The sequence below is a fragment of the Salmo salar genome, unplaced genomic scaffold (assembly GCF_905237065.1).
Source record: "Salmo salar unplaced genomic scaffold, Ssal_v3.1, whole genome shotgun sequence".
Classification (NCBI taxonomy): Eukaryota; Metazoa; Chordata; class Actinopteri; order Salmoniformes; family Salmonidae; genus Salmo; species Salmo salar.
The window spans coordinates 466421-486136 of record NW_025550935.1 but is presented as its reverse complement, the minus strand read 5'-3'; the positions used below and the strand labels follow the sequence as shown (position 1 = coordinate 486136).

At 41.0% G+C, this 19716-nt stretch overlaps 1 protein-coding gene across 1 annotated transcript; it reads right to left on the bottom strand.

The window, feature by feature from the left end:
- Positions 1 to 282: 282 nt before the first annotated feature.
- On the bottom strand, positions 283 to 1896 carry LOC123740275 (RNA-binding protein 25-like). Its single transcript, XM_045714125.1, has 3 exons — positions 1726 to 1896; positions 626 to 1061; positions 283 to 317 (listed from the first exon to the last, which is right to left on the bottom strand). The coding sequence occupies exons 1-3, from the start codon at positions 1807 to 1809 to the stop codon at positions 283 to 285; spliced, it is 555 nt and encodes a 184-aa protein (XP_045570081.1). The 5' UTR covers positions 1810 to 1896.
- Positions 1897 to 19716: the final 17820 nt, after the last annotated feature.

Sequence of the window (19716 nt, the reverse complement as noted above, 5' to 3'; positions counted from 1 at the left end):
TCTCTATTTGCTTCTGTTTACATCTTTCTTCTTCATGCTCTTTCAATCTCTCTCTGTCTCTCTTGCTCTCTTTCCATATTTTTTGTCTCTTCTCCATTCTCTTTCTTTTGATCTCTCTCTGTCTCACTTTCTCCCTCTCTCTTTCTTCCTCTTCCATCTCTATTTGCTTCTGTTTACATCTTTCTTCTTCTCCTTCGCTCTCCATCTCCTTCTTCTTCTTGTTGTCTCTGTTTTGGTATTGTCTCCATTCTCTTTCTTTCTACCTCTTTCTGTTTGTTGTTCTCACCCTCCATCTTCTCCTCCATGTCCATTTGGTTCTGTTTCCATTTATATTCGTCTGTTTCCATATTTTCTAATTCTATCAGCTGTACCTTGATTTTCTTGAAGACTTCCTCCAATTCAGACGTCTTTTTGTCATTGATGAGGGCTGTCTCCATCTCCATCTCTCTCTCCACTCTATTTTTCATCTCCTCTTCTCTTCGTCTCCAATCATTTTCTCTCTCTCTGTCTCTATCAAAAGTTCTCTCTGGTTCAGTCTCGTCTTTCAATCTAATCTCTTCTTTCATTCTCACAACCTCTCTGTCTAACACTAGTACATTTTGGTTAACCTGTTTCACTCTCTCACTCTTCTGTCTTCTATATGCTTCTTTCGCTCTTTCAAATTTGATTTTGTATTGAATCTCTTTTGTTGTCATATCTTCTTTCAGTCTCTCAACCTCTCTCTCTAACTCTTTTACCTTTCCGTTAACCAGTTTGACTTTCTCATTCCCTGCAATACGCATGTCTCTTTCTCTTTCAAATATGATTTCCTTTTCCATCTCTTTCAATGTCTCAATCTCTCGTTCTAACGCTTTTATCGTTTCTTCTGCCTGTTTCACTTTCTTCTTCATTTCTTGTCTTTCCAATTCTGCTTTTCTCTCCCTTTCCATCTCCCTTTCTCTCTCTCTTTCCCTCTCTCTTTCCCTCTCTCTTTCTGTCTCAATAGGTTTGTTGTTCCAGGCCAGTCTTGGTCGCTGATCCTCCATGACTTTCTGCCATAGCCTCAATCTCTCTATCTCTTGCTTCATTTTAAAAGGTGAAATTAGTGATAATCTATGACCAAGACATACTTTCAAAGGATTTGCAGAGAATGATACATAGAAATACAACCTAGACCTAGGTAATTGAATCAAACACTGGACAACATCAATAGCAGGGTTATTTTGATCAATTCATCTGGACAATTCATTGTCAATTAATGTATTGACATGTTTGAAAGAATTATGAGACATTTTATGGACAAATACAAACACACAACTAGCTTGCCCATTCAGTTAGGGGTTTGAGAAATTCCTGTTGCAATTTGTGTGATGTTATAACAATGTTGCCTCTGATGTTTATGCTTGTAGAAATTACTCCTACAAATGATGTTTCACTAATGCAATTATTTACAACCTGCACACATACAGTTATCAACAACAACAACAGTAATGATGTTAATAAGGAAGTGGATATTCAACCGGCAGAAGAAAGGCATAGGGGTTGAGATAAATGAAGGTTAGGTTCAGGACCTAGGGTTGGGTTAAGGTAAAGGTTAGGTATAGTTTCAGTGAGGTCAAGGTAAGGGTTAACGTTAAGGAAAGGCATAAAGGTTAACATTGGGTTAGTGTACCGCTGTCCACCATCATTCAATTTCAGCTGGGTGAATATACACGGCCATTTAATAATAACAATGACATGTCTTACGTGGGCCAGTTGTAGATCCACCATCAGTAGCTCCAGCAGATGTTTGACTCTCTTGATCTCCTGCATTTTTCTCTGGTTCTCCATCGCTTCTGTGACTCTCTCTGCCTCCCTCTGTCTCTCTGCTTCTCTCTGTCTCTCTGCTTCTCTCTGTCTCTCTGCCTCCCTCTGTCTCTCTGCTTCTCTCTGGCTCTCTGCTTCTCTCTGTCTCTCTGCTTCTCTCTGTCTCTCTGCTTCCCTCTGTCTCTCTGCCTCCCCTGTCTCTCTGCTTCTCTCTGTCTCTCTGCTTCTCTCTGTCTCTCTGCTTCTCTCTGTCTCTCTGCTTCTCTCTGTCTCTCTGCTTCTCTCTGTCTCTCTGCTTCTCTCTGTCTCTCTGCTTCCCTCTGTCTCTCTGCCTCCCCCTGTCTCTCTGCTTCTCTCTGTCTCTCTGCTTCTCTCTGTCTCTCTGCTTCTCTCTGTCTCTCTGCTTCTCTCTGTCTCTCTGCTTCTCTCTGTCTCTCTGCCTCCCTCTGTCTCTCTGCTTCTCTCTGTCTCTCTGCTTCTCTCTGTCTCTCTGCTTCCCTCTGTCTCTCTGCCTCCCTCTGTCTCTCTGCTTCTCTCTGTCTCTCTGCTTCTCTCTGTCTCTCTGCCTCCATCTGTCTCTCTGCTTCTCTCTGTCTCTCTGCTTCTCTCTGTCTCTCTGCCTCCATCTGTCTCTCTGCTTCTCTCTGTCTCTCTGCCTCCCTCTGTCTCTCTGCTTCTCTCTGTCTCTCTGCTTCTCTCTGTCTCTCTGCTTCCCTCTGTCTCTCTGCCTCCCTCTGTCTCTCTGCTTCTCTCTGTCTCTCTGCTTCTCTCTGTCTCTCTGCTTCTCTCTGTCTCTCTGCCTCCATCTGTCTCTCTGCTTCTCTCTGTCTCTCTGCCTCCCTCTGTCTCTCTGCTTCTCTCTGTCTCTCTGCTTCTCTCTGTCTCTCTGCTTCCCTCTGTCTCTCTGCCTCCCTCTGTCTCTCTGCTTCTCTCTGTCTCTCTGCTTCTCTCTGTCTCTCTGCTTCTCTCTGTCTCTCTGCTTCTCTCTGTCTCTCTGCTTCTCTCTGTCTCTCTGCTTCTCTCTGTCTCTCTGCCTCCCTCTGTCTCTCTGCTTCTCTCTGTCTCTCTGCCTCTCTCTGTCTCTCTGCTTCTCTTTGTCTCTCTGCCTCCCTCTGTCTCTCTGCTTCTCTCTGTCTCTCTGCTTCTCTCTGTCTCTCTGCTTCTCTTTGTCTCTCTGCCTCCCTCTGTCTCTCTGCTTCTCTCTGTCTCTCTGCTTCTCTCTGTCTCTCTGCTTCTCTCTGTCTCTCTGCTTCTCTCTGTCTCTCTGCCTCCCTCTGTCTCTCTGCTTCTCTCTGTCTCTCTGCCTCTCTCTGTCTCTCTGCTTCTCTTTGTCTCTCTGCCTCCCTCTGTCTCTCTGCTTCTCTCTGTCTCTCTGCTTCTCTCTGGCTCTCTGCCTCCCCTCTGTCTCTCTGCTTCTCTCTGGCTCTCTGCCTCCCTCTGGCTCTCTGCCTCCCTCTGTCTCTCTGCCTCCCTCGGGCTCTCTGCCTCCCTCTGTCTCTCTGCTTCCCTCTGTCTCTCTGCTTCTCTCTGTCTCTCTGCCTCCCTCTGTCTCTCTGCCTCTCTCAGGCTCTCTGACTCCCTCAGTCTCAGGATTTCAACCTTCCACTCATTCATTAGATCCCTTTCTACTCTTCTTCTCCTCCTTTCCTCTTTTAAAAGGGATCTGAGATGGTCTGTCTCAGACTGTAGATGTTCAATGATCTTGTCCTTCTCCATTCCACCATTCCTCTTCTTCTTTTCCTCCTCCCAGAGGCAGACTTGAAGTCTGTCCATCTCCTTCTTCTGATTTCGGATCGTTCGATCCTTCCCTCTCAACTCAAGCATGTGGGCTTCCTTCTTTGTACAGGTCTTCTTCTCTTCTCTCAGGAACTGAACCTCCATCTCTGCCTGCTTGTAGCTGGGAGCAAATGAATGTCAACACATTATTTAGGAAGTGAACTCAGACAATTTATTACAGCGTTAAAATAATAATTAAACCTCTGCTCAATTAAACTGTCTTTAATAACACAACTCACACAACTGTGACTTACAGTACGTGAATGTAATGAGTTGACTGTCCATGATGGCCAGAGGTGGGTAATGTGTAGCTCTGGTCCAGGGCGTTACGTACAGCTTGCAGACACTGAGCCTTCCTTCAGCAAGCCGCACATAATGCCCTGGACCAGAGCTAGGTTATGTGATGAATGACTTACAGACTGTTCCACATGATAGGAGGGGGTAAGAAGACAGTCCCAGTAGGAGACGGAGATCGTCCAGAAGAAGAAGAGGTGTCCATCTCCTCAGAGACTGTAGTAAAGGTCTACAAGTTTTATTTCTGGAAAATAAAGAGATGCCTTCGTTCAGCAACAATGTGTGTTTCTATGTTTCTGTCACTAGATGGGGCCATTGTACACAACATTTACTCACCAGGTCAGTTAATTCAGAAATAGTCTACACACTACAGTACTCAAGCTCTAGCCTACAACCCATCATGCATCAGCACAACTAATATAATAATACCTCATCACAACTTCATAATCCCAGTACACCTGGATTGTGTTCACAAAGTGTTTCAGGGTAGGAGTGCTGATCTTGGATCAGATCCCCCCCCCCCTGTTCATCAAAACGTATTCAGTTTGATTTAAAAGACAAAACTGATTATTGATCAGCACTCCTTCTATGAGACTTTGTGAATATGAGCCTGTGTGAAAGAACATTTCTGGCATATGCTGGCTAGACAGTACACAGACAGACAGATAGTCTGACAGACAGACAGATAAGTCAGCAAGACAGACAGATAGACAGAAGAGTAGATATAGATGGACTGATTGATAGCAACAGAAAAAAACAAAGATATAATTGTATTTTATAATGTCAGAAAGAAAAAATATTTCAAATACATTAACGTTCACCTTCACATGTGTTATCTTACCATGACAGAATTATAGGCTAAGTAGGCTAGCGGTTGGTTCATGTATTGTAAACTTGTGTAAATATTTGACTCACCTCAAATCACACGTGTCAAAGCGCAGTTTTAGTGTGGAACCGAATAATATCTTTGGCATTAACTTTCTCTGGTCTGGAGCTGTATTGTTGCGTCATTTGAAACGCTTGTGCGTCATAATCGGTTCACCGCGCCTGCTTGATTGACAGCTAGAGGTTCTCCTGCGCATCAGTGTCCAAAAGTCGATATTGTTGAGCTACTCATAATTGATAAAGACATTTATAACCATTTTCACTTGACTTTTATTTCGTGTATTTTTGCCTAAGGTTATTTGGTAGTCTATGTTGTGTGATTTCTCTTTGTATGGACCTAAAGTTCAAAGAAATACAAACAGCAACCATAGCCTACAAACATTTCCCACACAAATACAAATGTGGGTGTTTAGTGAGTACACAAAATAATAACAGGACAGCCATAACTGTACAAACAAACATACAATCACAACTCTTGGGCACCAAATATTCAATGTAAAAGCCAAAAGGTAGGCTAACACGAAGTCCGATTCTGAAATGCGCGTCAACAATTGAAGAACTCGTTTTTAAGCATGAAATAAATCCTCGTGGACCAGATTGACCCGCTCTCCCCACTATGTATTGTTTCTGCAGTGAGGATTCACCCCCTTTAGACAATGTTGTAATTTATCTGCAGAAAAACGTTGATCTGAGCTCAACAAGCAGTAGTAGCAGTATGCAAATCAGAGAGCCAGATGAATGGATCTTTCACCGATGCATTTCGGTTCCCGACGTTCAACAAAACGATCCGTTCAAAAAGAGCCGTTCGTGAACGACACATCACCACACTGTAGTTCTCCACCATTGCGTATCGTGAGCTGGAGGAGCGTTCGTCCAACCTCTCATCCAAGTAAATTGCAGCGGCGCATCATCCATCCGCTGAATGTCCCAAGGGAGGGAGGATAGTTTACGATGCAACAAGCGTTTGGGGAGTACATTCATTGAAACGCAATGAGTGTTTTTAAATTGTTGAGGGACTCTTGCTCCAGGGGGAAATCTCAGCAGCGATGTCTCTGCTGTGCGTCCGAGGTGGGATCTTTACCTTCTTCACTATGCTTATTATACTGTACATATCTGTCACATTAATCACATTGCACTCAGGAAAGTTGTCTGTAGGCTATTGGGGAGATGCGTATAGCCTGTTGAGTTGTCACGTTCCAGTCCAAACATGACCTGGGATGTGAGCAGGGAGCTATTCTATAACACATGTAGATGACATGTTGTCTTTATATGTAGATTATATTTTGGTTTTATATTTCATATTTGATTGATGATTAGGCCTATGACTTTTGATTCCACTTTGGCTACCTTGCACCATATTGTCCTCTCTTGCTATATCTTACACTTTATGCCCTTGTGCTGATCTTCTCTCTAAACAATAATCATGATAGTGTGAATGAGTTGAGTAAACTACACTGTTGTTATCTTCTCAGTCTGTACTGTACTGTCCCTGGAAGACCCTCCACATAGTTCACCTAGATCCAGTCCACTTTGTACCGCTGGTCAACTAATCATCCAAACCTCTGATTAGTGAATCAGGTGTGCTGGTGGTGGAATACATGATATGAACTGGTTAGGGGGAGGACAGGTTTGAGAAGGGAAAGACTAAATGTACTTTTCGGACCAACATCCCATTGACAGCCCGTCTGGCCAAAACCTGAAACCTAAAACTGACCCTAACCTTAACCTTGACCCTAACATTAACCAAACCTTTAAGCCTTAAAGGTAGTCTCATCATGGGTGTGATTCAGACTGTAGTTTCTCCATGTGTGTCCAGTAAACCTCCTCTCATCATGGGTGTGATTCAGACTGTAGTTTCTCCATGTGTGTCCAGTAAACCTCCTCTCATCATGGGTGTGATTCAGACTGTAGTTTCTCTCTGTGTGTCCAGTAAACCTCCTCTCATCATGGGTGTGATTCAGACTGTAGTTTCTCCCTGTGTCCAGTAAACCTCCTCTCATCATGGGTGTGATTCAGACTGTAGTTTCTCCCTGTGTGTCCAGTAAACCTCCTCTCATCATGGGTGTGATTCAGACTGTAGTTTCTCCCTGTGTGTCCAGTAAACCTCCTCTCATCATGGGTGTGATTCAGACTGTAGTTTCTCCATGTGTGTCCAGTAAACCTCCTCTCATCATGGGTGTGATTCAGCCTGTAGTTTCTCCCTGTGTCCAGTAAACCTCCTCTCATCATGGGTGTGATTCAGACTGTAGTTTCTCCCTGTGTCTCCAGTAAACCTCCTCTCATCATGGGTGTGATTCAGCCTGTAGTTTCTCCCTGTGTCCAGTAAACCTCCTCTCATCATGGGTGTGATTCAGACTGTAGTTTCTCCCTGTGTCCAGTAAACCTCCTCTCATCATGGGTGTGATTCAGCCTGTAGTTTCTCCCTGTGTCCAGTAAACCTCCTCTCATCATGGGTGTGATTCAGACTGTAGTTTCTCCCTGTGTCCAGTAAACCTCCTCTCATCATGGGTGTGATTCAGACTGTAGTTTCTCCCTGTGTCTCCAGTAAACCTCCTCTCATCATGGGTGTGATTCAGACTGTAGTTTCTCCCTGTGTCCAGTAAACCTCTCATCGTGGGTGTAATTCAGACTGTAGTTTCTCCCTGTGTCCAGTAAACCTCCTCTCATCATGGGTGTGATTCAGACTGTAGTTTCTCCCTGTGTGTCCAGTAAACCTCCTCTCATCATGGGTGTGATTCAGACTGTAGTTTCTCCCTGTGTGTCCAGTAAACCTCCTCTCATCATGGGTGTGATTCAGACTGTAGTTTCTCCCTGTGTGTCCAGTAAACCTCCTCTCATCATGGGTGTGATTCAGACTGTAGTTTCTCCCTGTGTCCAGAAAACCTCCTCTCATCATGGGTGTGATTCAGACTGTAGTTTCTCCCTGTGTCTCCAGTAAACCTCCTCTCATCATGGGTGTGATTCAGCCTGAAGCTGGAGAGGCCAGTGGCAAACCAGCCCGACCACTTTATTACTAGTTGGGGATAGATTGTATCTCTAGAGTTACAGTAGGGCATTTCCATGTAAAAGGACCCAGGAGCACCAACGTGATGTTCATAGGAGCATGTGTAATTTGGTGTCAAATGAAATCTAAGAGTCTATATTTTTGGTAAATGTAACTCTAGATTCATTTTTCAACCAGTGAAGGCTTTGATTTCTGGGTAAACATGGGAAAAGGGATATTAGAAAACATCTTCCAGAAAAAGTCTTAAAAGGTCCAAAATCAAAACTACATAAAAACAGAATCATGTTGACGTAAAGTCTTATAAGATATTGATGTTTTTTAAAGTATTTTTTGTGTAAAGTGATTTCTTTTACATTTTGTAGATTTTATAGAAGAAAAAAAAATGTAACTAATTGTATTCGAGAGAAGAGGTCTCTTTACAGTGTCAAATTTATTTTGATCTCTATGCAACGTAGTTGAGAAGGTATTGATATTTTTCATTTACAGGCAATTGTTTGCGTTGCAGTTTTAAGACGGTTCCATAAATATGCTGTGGTAAACATTTTTTATTCGCACTAATCAATCAGCACATTCAGGTATTTGTATGTCTCAATATAATAGTATTATTTATTTAAATCCATGTAAAATAATCTTTGTCCGTAAATAAAATCTGATCCTCAAGTGCGTTTCCCTCCAGTCAGCAGACGGCGATGTGCGTCTTTCAGGCGATGCTGCAGCGTGACGTATAATCTAGTGGACGGTTCTTCATAAACAGCTCGTCAACCACCTCGGTAGCTTGCTAGACAACATAGCCGAAATATTCAAGCTATTTATACGCTTTCGGTCTATATTAGCTACTGTGTTTTAGACACACTTCTGTCGTATCTACTTGTTCACCTATTTAATTTAATATTACGTTATTCTGTCTGCTGGACGGAGAAAGAAGCTCTGGGGCTGAACATTGTCGTGAAAGAGGAGAAGGAAGAGGAGGATCTTACAGTGAAACAAGAAGTAGAGGGTGATGCTGTTACAGTGAAAGATGAAGAGAAAGACGTTTCAGTTAAACAAGAGGAAGAAGAGGATGATGCTGTTTTTGGAGTGAAGAAGGAAGGAGAGATTACTGTCACATTGGAAGATGAAGAGGAGGAGATAGGAGATCTGATTAACACCAGTAAGTACCACCTTCAATTAGTTTTTAACTTTGGATATTCGGAGTTGGCTCGTCAATACCTCTTCAACGGAGGGCCCTGGGATGATGACTGATATGTCTAGAATCAGACGACGTAGAGAACAAGCTACCCCTTGTTTTCTCCGTTCCGTTTCCAAAAAGTGACTTAACATATATATTTGAGGAGGGTCTATCTGCTGACCGCAGACTGGGGGCCACGGCATGTAGTGATTTTAATGTAGTGATGTTTTACTACACACCGTGCCCCCAATAGAGCCATGTGAGAGTTGGGTTGGCTACACCAAACATTATGGATATACTGACAAGATGTCTCTCCGTCCTGACAAGGGGAGTCGTTGTCCACAAAGCTGCACTGTGGGTTGTCTATCTCCCGCCTATCCTGTCTTTGGATTGGTGGATACATCTTATTATTGTAATCTATTGTTTATATTCTATGAGGGTTGTTGACGTCAACCGCCTGTATTCAATGGAGAGAGATGGTAAGCTACTAGCATGAATATGCATAGCGATCTGGAGACAACTCCAATAGTGTTTTTATCAAAGTTGTCGGTATGTCACTTGTCCACATAACAACTTAATCATTACGAAACTTCTGTTAGATCAAGTAAACCTCACGTAGCAAATACGCCATTCATTTTGTTGTTGACCAAATTCAACACTTTCCACATTGGGTTGATAATTGTTTCCACTTGGATACAACCTACTGTAACCTACTGGCATGACCTAGAGAGATACAACCTACTGTAACCTACTGGCATGACCTAGAGAGATACAACCTACTGTAGCCTACTGGCATGACCTAGAGAGATACAACCTACTGTAACCTACTGGCATGACCTAGAGTGTTACAACCTACTGTAACCTACTGGCATGACCTAGAGAGTTACAACCTACTGTAACCTACTGGCATGACCTAGAGTGTTACAACCTACTGTAACCTACTGGCATGAGCTAGAGAGTTACAACCTACTGTAACCTACTGGCATGACCTAGAGAGTTACAACCTACTGTAACCTACTGGAATGACCTAGAGAGTTACAACCCCCTGTAGCCTACTGGCATGAACAAGAGAGATACAACCTACTGTAACCTACTGGCATGACCTAGAGAGTTACAACCTACTGTAACCTACTGGCATGACCTAGAGAGATACAACCTACTGTAACCTACTGGCATGACCTAGAGAGATACAACCTACTGTAACCTACTGGCATGACCTAGAGAGATACAACCTACTGTAACCTACTGGCATGACCTAGAGAGATACAACCTACTGGCATGACCTAGAGAGTTACAACCTACTGTAACCTACTGGCATGACCTAGAGAGTTACAACCTACTGGCATGACCTAGAGAGATACAACCTACTGTAGCCTACTGGCATGACCTAGATATATATATATATATATATATATATATATATACAAGCATTTCTAAACTTTTTTTCTCACTTTTATGGGGTATTGTGATGTCTTTATGAGGTATTGTCTGAAAATTCTATTTTATAATAAAAATGTGTAAAAAAAGAAAGGGTCTGAATGCATGTTGTATGTTGTATGTTCTAGGGCAGATTTGAAAAAAAAATAGTATTTTCTTTCTACCAATTGATTGGTTGAAATGTTATGACGTGTATTTGTTCATATAGACACTCCCCATGTGTTTAATAAAATCAACTGTATGTGCAGAACTTGAACTGAACTGATGCTTCAAGCGTTTGATTAAATAATTAACACACACAAATGACTTGAGGAAGCCAGAGGTCAATATAACCAGAAGAAAATAACCAATTCCCCACCTGCTGCTGGCCTTCGTTAATTCTGACGTTATGCTCCTGAAGTTTCCGGTAAAATAGGCAAACTTTTGCCATTTCCGTTTGAAGTGCCAATTTATCTTACCATTTCTACCGATCTGCGTGCCAGTTATGAACGAGTTACAACACCTGTTTGGCTCCTCCACTTCCTGGGTCGGTGAAGTGAGTTATTACATTTAAGGATTAAATCATTTAATGAATATATCCGAGTCTCACGCTCATCACCTGTGGAATGCGGGGCTTCCAGCGAGGTGTGGATTTAATAGTATGTTGTACCTAGCTTCCCTCCTTCAGGGAACAGTAGTTATAGTCATAACGTGTGGATTTAATAGTATGTTGTACCTAGTTTCCCTCCTTCAGGGAACAGTAGTTATAGTCATAACGTTAAGCTTGTCATATGATGAACTTCAACTTAAATACTGGATCTTGCTGTGGGACAGTTTTTTTGTATTCAGATCTCTGAAATGCTCTCTAACTACGTAACATTTATTGTCTCCTTATATTACGCTGGGAAAACAGTTTTCATGGGCACAGAAATCCTAAATCATTTCAGTTTACTAAATCCAATGGTTCTAACCGAGAGTCACCTTAACTTTATTGACAACTCCCAAATGGATACTGTCATTAATGCGGTTCTTAAATAATTATGCATAATACTTAATACTGTAGCTGTTTAGTTACAGTCACATGTTCAACTATCATCAGCTGATCCAGGAAATAATTTTCTGCATGCCAGTCAAATGTAGTTCTTCATTCATTACACCGGTAAAGACAGTTATGCCGTGCTCCACGTTGGATCCAACATCCCAAACAAATCGATATTTATAATGTGTTATTGTCTACTTGATTTACAGTAGGGTCTCGTTAGTCCGTTTGGAAACGGAGATACTTAGCTCATAATGTGTAGAGAAATGTTCCTTGATGGAAAGGCTATTGTACAACACACAGAGCTATTTTCCTTTATTCAGGACATTTAGAATGACAACACATTACAGAATAGCCTAGTGGGATTATTCACAAAATTATCTGGTGATCAGGTTATGAATTGTCATGACAATGACATTTTAGTCTCCTTGTTTCACCTAAAATATTAAATGATTTATAGTCCTAGGTCTATGTTGTTGTTAGGTGAAGTTATGGGTCCTACAGTAGGTCTATGTTATTGTTAGGTGAGATTATAGACCATTTTGGCATACACTTAGTGGACAAAACCTCATTGTCAGGCTGATGTCAGGCTGATGGAAAACTAGCCAATGATCATTTTACTGGTTGAAGTCGTTTTTAAATATAAAGTAGTACATTTGACAATAACACAAACATTATATTAAATCAGGACATTCAAACGAGCCTTACAATTATAATCCAAAGTAGTGTCAAATGATAATAATAATCAACCTGGAAACGGAGGCTTTATTTGCTGTCAGCCTATGAGAACTCCCCTGAGTTTCCCCCACGGTGGTGAATTAGTGAATAGACACAGAGCTTAATGTGAGTTTCCTTGAGAAGCACTCCTGATCTAGTGCTGTAATATTCAGAATACAGTGTGAAAACTAATCTTTGCTCACCATTTTTTAAATATATATATTTTTTTGACCCCTTTTTTCTCCCCAATTAGTACTTACAGTCTTGTCTCATCGCTGCAACTCCCGTACGGACTCAGGAGAGGCGAAGGTCGAGAGCCATGCGTCCTCTGAAACACAACCCAACCTAGCCGCGATGCTTCTTGACACAATGCCCATCCAACCCGGAAGCCAGCAACACCAATGTGTCGGAGGAAACACCGTACACCTGGTGACCTGGTCAGCGTGCACTGCGCCCGGCCCGCCACAGGAGTCGCTAGTGCTCGATGAGACAAGGATATCCCCTGCCGGCCAAACCCTCCCCTAACCCGGACGACGGTGGGCCAATTGTGCGTCGCCCCATGGGCCTCCCGGTCGCGGCCGGCTGCAACAGAGCTTGGACTCGAACCCAGAATCTCTAATGGCACAGCTTAGGCCACTTGCTCACCATTTTTGCTCCAGGCAGATATACTACATCCATAACTAGCGGTTTCTGCATTAGCAGGGAGGTGTTTCTGCAATCAAATTGTGTGCGCATCGCCCTTGTCGCAATTTTAGCAAACACAGAAAGGTGCCTATATTTGAGAACAAAAGTCGCCTGGCACACTGCTTAGGAGTTCAACACCTTTTACTTATTTCTAGTTACTACTAATGTGAAAACAAGACTAAATATGACTATTGTTGCTCACTTGACTGTCTTAAGACAATTGTCAAGTAATTTTAACATTCATTACAGACGTCAATTGTTGTACAGTATCATGGCTACGCTGTTGGCATCACCTTTTTCAGTGGATTTCTGCTGTTGTGAGCCTTTAACTATCTGTCTGACTTGTTCACACAGGAGAGAGACGTGACTATCATGGATCCTCTGGGGAGTCTCAACATCATGATGCTAACGAGTCAGAGAAGAGTCTGTCCAGATTCTATCACCTCAAGAAACACCAGCAGAGACCCACAGGGAAGAAATCTATCTGCTGCTCTGACTGTGGAAAACATTGCAAATCTTCATCAGAACTTAAAATACACCAGCGAACACACGCAGGAGAGAAATCTCACCACTGTTTTGATTGTGGGAAGAGTTACTTAAGATTAAAAGCACTAAAAGTACACCTGAGAATTCACACTGGAGAGAAACCTTACAGCTGTGATCAATGTGGGAAGAGTTTTACTACATTTAGCTATCTGATTATACACCAGAGAACACATACAGGAGAGAAACCGTACAGCTGTACTCAATGTGGGAAGAGTTTTACTCAGTCAAGCAACCTGTTATCACACCAGAGGATACACACAGGAGAGAAATCTTTTAGTTGTAATCAATGTGGGAAGAGTTTTACTCGGTCAGACAACCTGATATTACACCAGAGAACACACACAGGAGAGAAATCATAGCTGTGATCAGTGTGACAAGAGATTCTCCGATAAGACATCTGATCAAACCAGAAAATACATGAAGGAGTTGTTTCATGATATCAGTGATATGTCACAATGTAGAATGTTTTAACATTGTAGTAGGAGTATTTTAATAATGTCACAATGTAGAACCCTAAACGTTTGTCCCCTGTTCTATTGATTTCAACATGATATGGATATTAGCCTCAGGGGGAAAATCCAGGCTCTGAAATGGAAGAGTTACTATTTATGAGATTTAATAAAAAGTGACTAACAAAAAAAGAGTTGTGTTACACTTACCATGTTGGTGACCCACTGGAATCAAAATGTATCTGGCTGTTTTCTACAAATTGTCCTCTAACCAGTGATGTACACATTATTTCCAGATTCTGTGTGGTTTTTGAGCTGTTAGTTTTAACAGGACATGCAACCTCATCTCCCTCCTCTCGGCACAATTGATTTCAACATGATATCGATGAGTTATGACAAATAAGTGTTGTGTTCCTTTGTTTAGGGACCCCTAAATTTAAATGCATCACTCCAAAATGTAGCTGACTGTCTTCTGCAGGTTGTCCTCTAACCAGTGAGGTAAAAGATATCTCCGTTTCCATGTGTTTTTTGTTTTGTTGTGTTAGTTTCAGGAGCAGATTCAACCTGATTTCCCCCCAAATGGATATTAGATTTGTGTTTAGCTAGTGCGTTGCTATGGATCTTTATTTATTTTGACTGTACGTTTTTCCGTATTGGAGATACATTTTGTTTGGGCTCGTTCCAAGGGGACGAGAGTTCTAGAAGCTAGTGAGTTTTAGGAAGACGAGAGTTCTAGAAGCTAGTGAGTTTTAGGAAGACGAGAGTTCTAGAAGCTAGTGAGTTTTAGGAAGATGAGTGTTCTAGAAGCTAGTGAGTTTTAGGAAGATGAGAGTTCTAGAAGCTAGTGGGATTTAGGATTCTATAGAAAGAAAAAGGAGAAAAATAATCCTATTGTATATTATTATTTAGAAATACGTGTTTTTTTCTTGTTTTTAATTGTTGACAGCCAGTGATTATATTGTAGAAGGTGAAGCATTGTAGTTGATTTAAAATGTGAAATGGAAGTTGTTTTCTGTTGGTGGTGAGCAAACTTGTCCAACAAAAATATAGGATATATTTGTCTTAAGGGGGAAGGTGTTACAGGCTTTGGTTTTGAGGTTGGACTTTAGGTCTAGCCCGTTAGCACGTCTAGCTCCGTCAGCACGTCTAGCTCCGTCAGCACGTCTAGCTCCGTCAGCACGTCTAGCTCGTTAGCACGTAGGACGCACTGATTGGTGTCACCTCGTTAGTCAGTATGTGTTACACCTGTGCTGGCTTGTCCATCTCGTTAGTGGGAAGGTGTTTCACCTGAGCTGGTCCAGGTTCTATTTAAGAGTGTCTGGCCCAGTGCTCCAGTTGTCTTGATACATGTGGAGAGGCAACACCTTTAGTTGCTCCACCTTTTTGGTTTACTTCCTGTCTTTAAGTTTGGTGTGGGTTTTTCTTTTGTTTTCCTCTTCTTGGGCAGATTTAGTGGGTCTCATGGTGGGTGTCTTTTAGGTCCCAGTTGTTGTTACTAGTCAACTTCCAGTGGACACCCCCATAGTGTCTTTCAGAGCCCCTCCTAAAATCAAGTTATATTTTGGGTTGGATATTGCATCCAATTAATATTTTAATCAATGGCATTTCCTTACAATGCTCATTAGTCTTTCAGTTGTTATTGTTTTTTATCCTCATATTTGTGTACTAAATATTTCTGATTATGTTCATAGTTTTTTCCTGTGAAGCCATTGTGTTGCATCCATGTCTGACATGTGCTGTATAAATAAAGCTTGATTTGATTTGAACATATTGTAAAACAAATTAACCCGATGACTGACCAATCAACAAACTATTGGTCCACCTTAGTATGAAAAACTGTATCAATCCCACTTTTCCAGCCTGCTGAAGGCGTGGTGGAGTGGTAAACACCACCCCCGGCTCTACCAGGGGCTTGAGGTGGTCTCCCACAGCTCTGATTATGTCATGTTCTGTGGCCTTGCTGTTCCATTTCTGACTGCCCCTGCAACACAGAAATAAACACAGTTAGTCATATTATATAAAACACTCAGGGCCGGTTTCACAGACAAGGCTTAAGCTTAGTCCCAGACTAAAATGCTTGTTTGAGCTGTCTTAAGTCTGTGCAAGTCGCTTTGAGTTATGTTAAAATAGTGGTAGATTTAGCCTGTTCTGGACTAATCAAAGCCGATTGCAAGAGGGAGGATTAGAGCTACTCCAGGACTAAATGGAAGATTACATGAATCTTTCAGAGGCAGGTTTAACTTCTGCTTAGTGCTGTTTGTGAGGGAGCCTGGACTATGTGGAATGTCTAAATGAAGACCAACATGCACTACAGAGGCCAGCCACACCAGTACCTGTGGATAGGAGTAATCCATTACATTACTTTGAGGCCGCTTTCGTATGTACAAAGAAAATGCATTGGAGATTATATCTCTGCTTGAGCCTAGACTTTCCTCTCTGTCTCAAAGAGGAAGGCCTTCACCCAATTCTCTCCAAGTTCTGATCACTGTGAGATTTTTGGCATCTGGAATCTTTCATTGTGAAACTGGTGATTTGTGTCGGTGCCAGTGAAGCAACTGTGTGTTTAATAGTTCACAATGTTTGCAGGAGGAGTCTTTACATCTAGTTTCCTGATGCTGCTGGTCAAGCCAACTATAAAGTCTGCAGGAGGAGTCTTTACATCTAGTTTCCTGATGCTGCTGGTCAAGCCAACTATAAAGTCTGCAGGAGGAGTCTTTACATCTAGTTTCCTGATGCTGCTGGCCAAGCCAACTATAAAGTCTGCAGGAGGAGTCTTTACATCTAGTTTCCTGATGCTGCTGGTCAAGCCAACTATAAAGTCTGCAGGAGGAGTCTTTACATCTAGTTTCCTGATGCTGCTGGCCAAGCCAACTATAAAGTCTGCAGGAGGAGTCTTTACATCTAGTTTCCTGATGCTGCTGGCCAAGCCAACTATAAAGGGCAATATGAATATCTGAATGTGGGCAGTTCCCAGGAGTGATTGGCTGGTTAGATGGATGTCATGTTCCCATCAAGTTTCCATCAACTCCTGATACTGAGGAGTACCGTAACCATAACAACTGGTTTACCATCAACTCCTGATGCTGAGGGGTACCGTAACCATAACAACTGGTTTACCATCAACTCCTGATGCTGAGGAGTACCGTAACCATAACAACTGGTTTACCATCAACTCCTGATGCTGAGGAGTACCGTAACCATAACAACTGGTTTACCATCAACTCCTGATGATGAGGAGTACCGTAACCATAACAACTGGTTTACCATCAACTCCTGATGCTGAGGAGTACCGTAACCATAACAACTGGTTTACCATCAACTCCTGATGCTGAGGAGTACCGTAACCATAACAACTGGTTTACCATCAACTCCTGATGCTGAGGAGTACCGTAACCATAACAACTGGTTTACCATCAACTCCTGATGCTGAGGAGTACCGTAACCATAACAACTGGTTTACCATCAACTCCTGATGCTGAGGAGTACCGTAACCATAACAACTGGTTTACCATCAACTCCTGATGCTGAGGAGTACCGTAACCATAACAACTGGTCAACCATCAATGTTCAGGGTGGATGAACTCCTAATTTATAGTTCTCAAACATTGTTGCCCGTTGGAAAGGTGCAACTCAGGATGGAAGGATTTCCCTCAACTCTTCATTGGTCTCAGTTTCAGAGAGGACAACATAGTGGACAACTACCTGGTGACAGTGGATATTAGGGTGAGAAACATGGTCTACTAATAGTTACTACATAGTAACATGGTCTACTAATAGTTACTACATAGTAACATGGTCTACTAATAGTTACTACATAGTAATATGGTCTACTAATAGTTACAACATAGTAACATGGTCTAGTAATATGGTCTACTAATAGTTACTACATAGTAACATGGTCTACTAATAGTTACTACATAGTAACATGGTCTACTAATAGTTACTACATAGTAATATGGTCTACTAATAGTTACAACATAGTAACATGGTCTAGTAATATGGTCTACTAATAGTTACTACATAGTAATATGGTCTACTAATAGTTACTACATAGTAACATGGTCTACTAATAGTTACTACATAGTAATATGGTCTACTAACAGTTACTACATAGTAATATGGTCTACTAATAGTTACTACATAGTAATATGGTCTACTAATAGTTACTACATAGTAATATGGTCTACTAATAGTTACTACATAGTAACATGGTGTACTAATAGTTACTACATAGTAACATGGTCTACTACTAGTTACTACATAGTAATATGGTTTACTAATAGTTACTACGTAGTAATATGGTCTACTAATAGTTACTACATAGTAACATGGTCTACTAATAGTTACTACATAGTAACATGGTCTACTAATAGTTACTACATAGTAACATGGTCTACTAATAGTTACTACATAGTAACATGGTCTACTAATAGTTACTACATAGTAATATGGTTTACTAATAGTTACTACATAGTAATATGGTCTACTAATAGTTACTACATAGTAACATGGTCTACTAATAGTTACTACATAGTAACATGGTCTACATTACTACATAGTAACATGGTCTACTAATAGTTACTACATAGTAACATGGTCTACATTACTACATAGTAACATGGTCTACTAATAGTTACTACATAGTAACATGGTCTACATTACTACATAGTAACATGGTCTACTAATAGTTACTACATAGTAACATGGTCTACATTACTACATAGTAACATGGTCTACTAATAGTTACTACATAGTAACATGGTCTACATTACTACATAGTAATATGGTCTACTAATAGTTACTACATAGTAATATGGTCTACTAATAGTTACTACATAGTAACATGGTCTACATTACTACATAGTAATATGGTCTACTAATAGTTACTACATAGTAATATGGTCTACATTACTACATAGTAATATGGTCTACTAATAGTTACTACATAGTAATATGGTCTACTAATAGTTACTACATAGTAACATGGTCTACATTACTACATAGTAATATGGTCTACTAATAGTTACTACATAGTAACATGGTCTACATTACTACATAGTAACATGGTCTACTAATAGTTACTACATAGTAACATGGTCTACATTACTACATAGTAATATGGTCTACTAATAGTTACTACATAGTAACATGGTCTACTAATAGTTACTACATAGTAATATGGTCTACTAATAGTTACTACATAGTAATATGGTCTACTAATAGTTACTACATAGTAACATGGTCTACATTACTACATAGTAACATGGTCTACTAATGGTCTACTAATAGTTACTACATAGTAACATGGTCTACTAATAGTTACTACATAGTAACATGGTCTACTAATAGTTACTACATAGTAACATGGTCTACTAATAGTTACTACATAGTAACATGGTCTACTAATAGTTACTACATAGTAACATGGTCTACATTACTACATAGTAACATGGTCTACTAATAGTTACTACATAGTAACATGGTCTACTAATAGTTACTACATAGTAACATGGTCTACTAATGGTCTACTAATAGTTACTACATAGTAACATGGTCTACTAATAGTTACTACATAGTAACATGGTCTACATTACTACATAGTAACATGGTCTACTAATAGTTACTACATAGTAACATGGTCTACTAATAGTTACTACATAGTAACATGGTCTACTAATAGTTACTACATAGTAACATGGTCTACTAATAGTTACTACACAGGGTGTTATATTGGGTGGGCGTTCTATGTGCATTTTTCTATGTTGGTTTGTTTCATTGATTTTGGCCGTGTGGCTTCCAATCAGGCACAGCTGTAGAGTGTTGTTGCTGATTGGGAGTCACACATAAGTGCCTGTTTTTCCGTTGGGGTTTTGTGGGTAATTGTTTCTGTTCAGTGTTTTGTACCTGACAGGACTGTTTGGCTGTCGGTTTTCTTGTTTTGTTTTGTATAGTG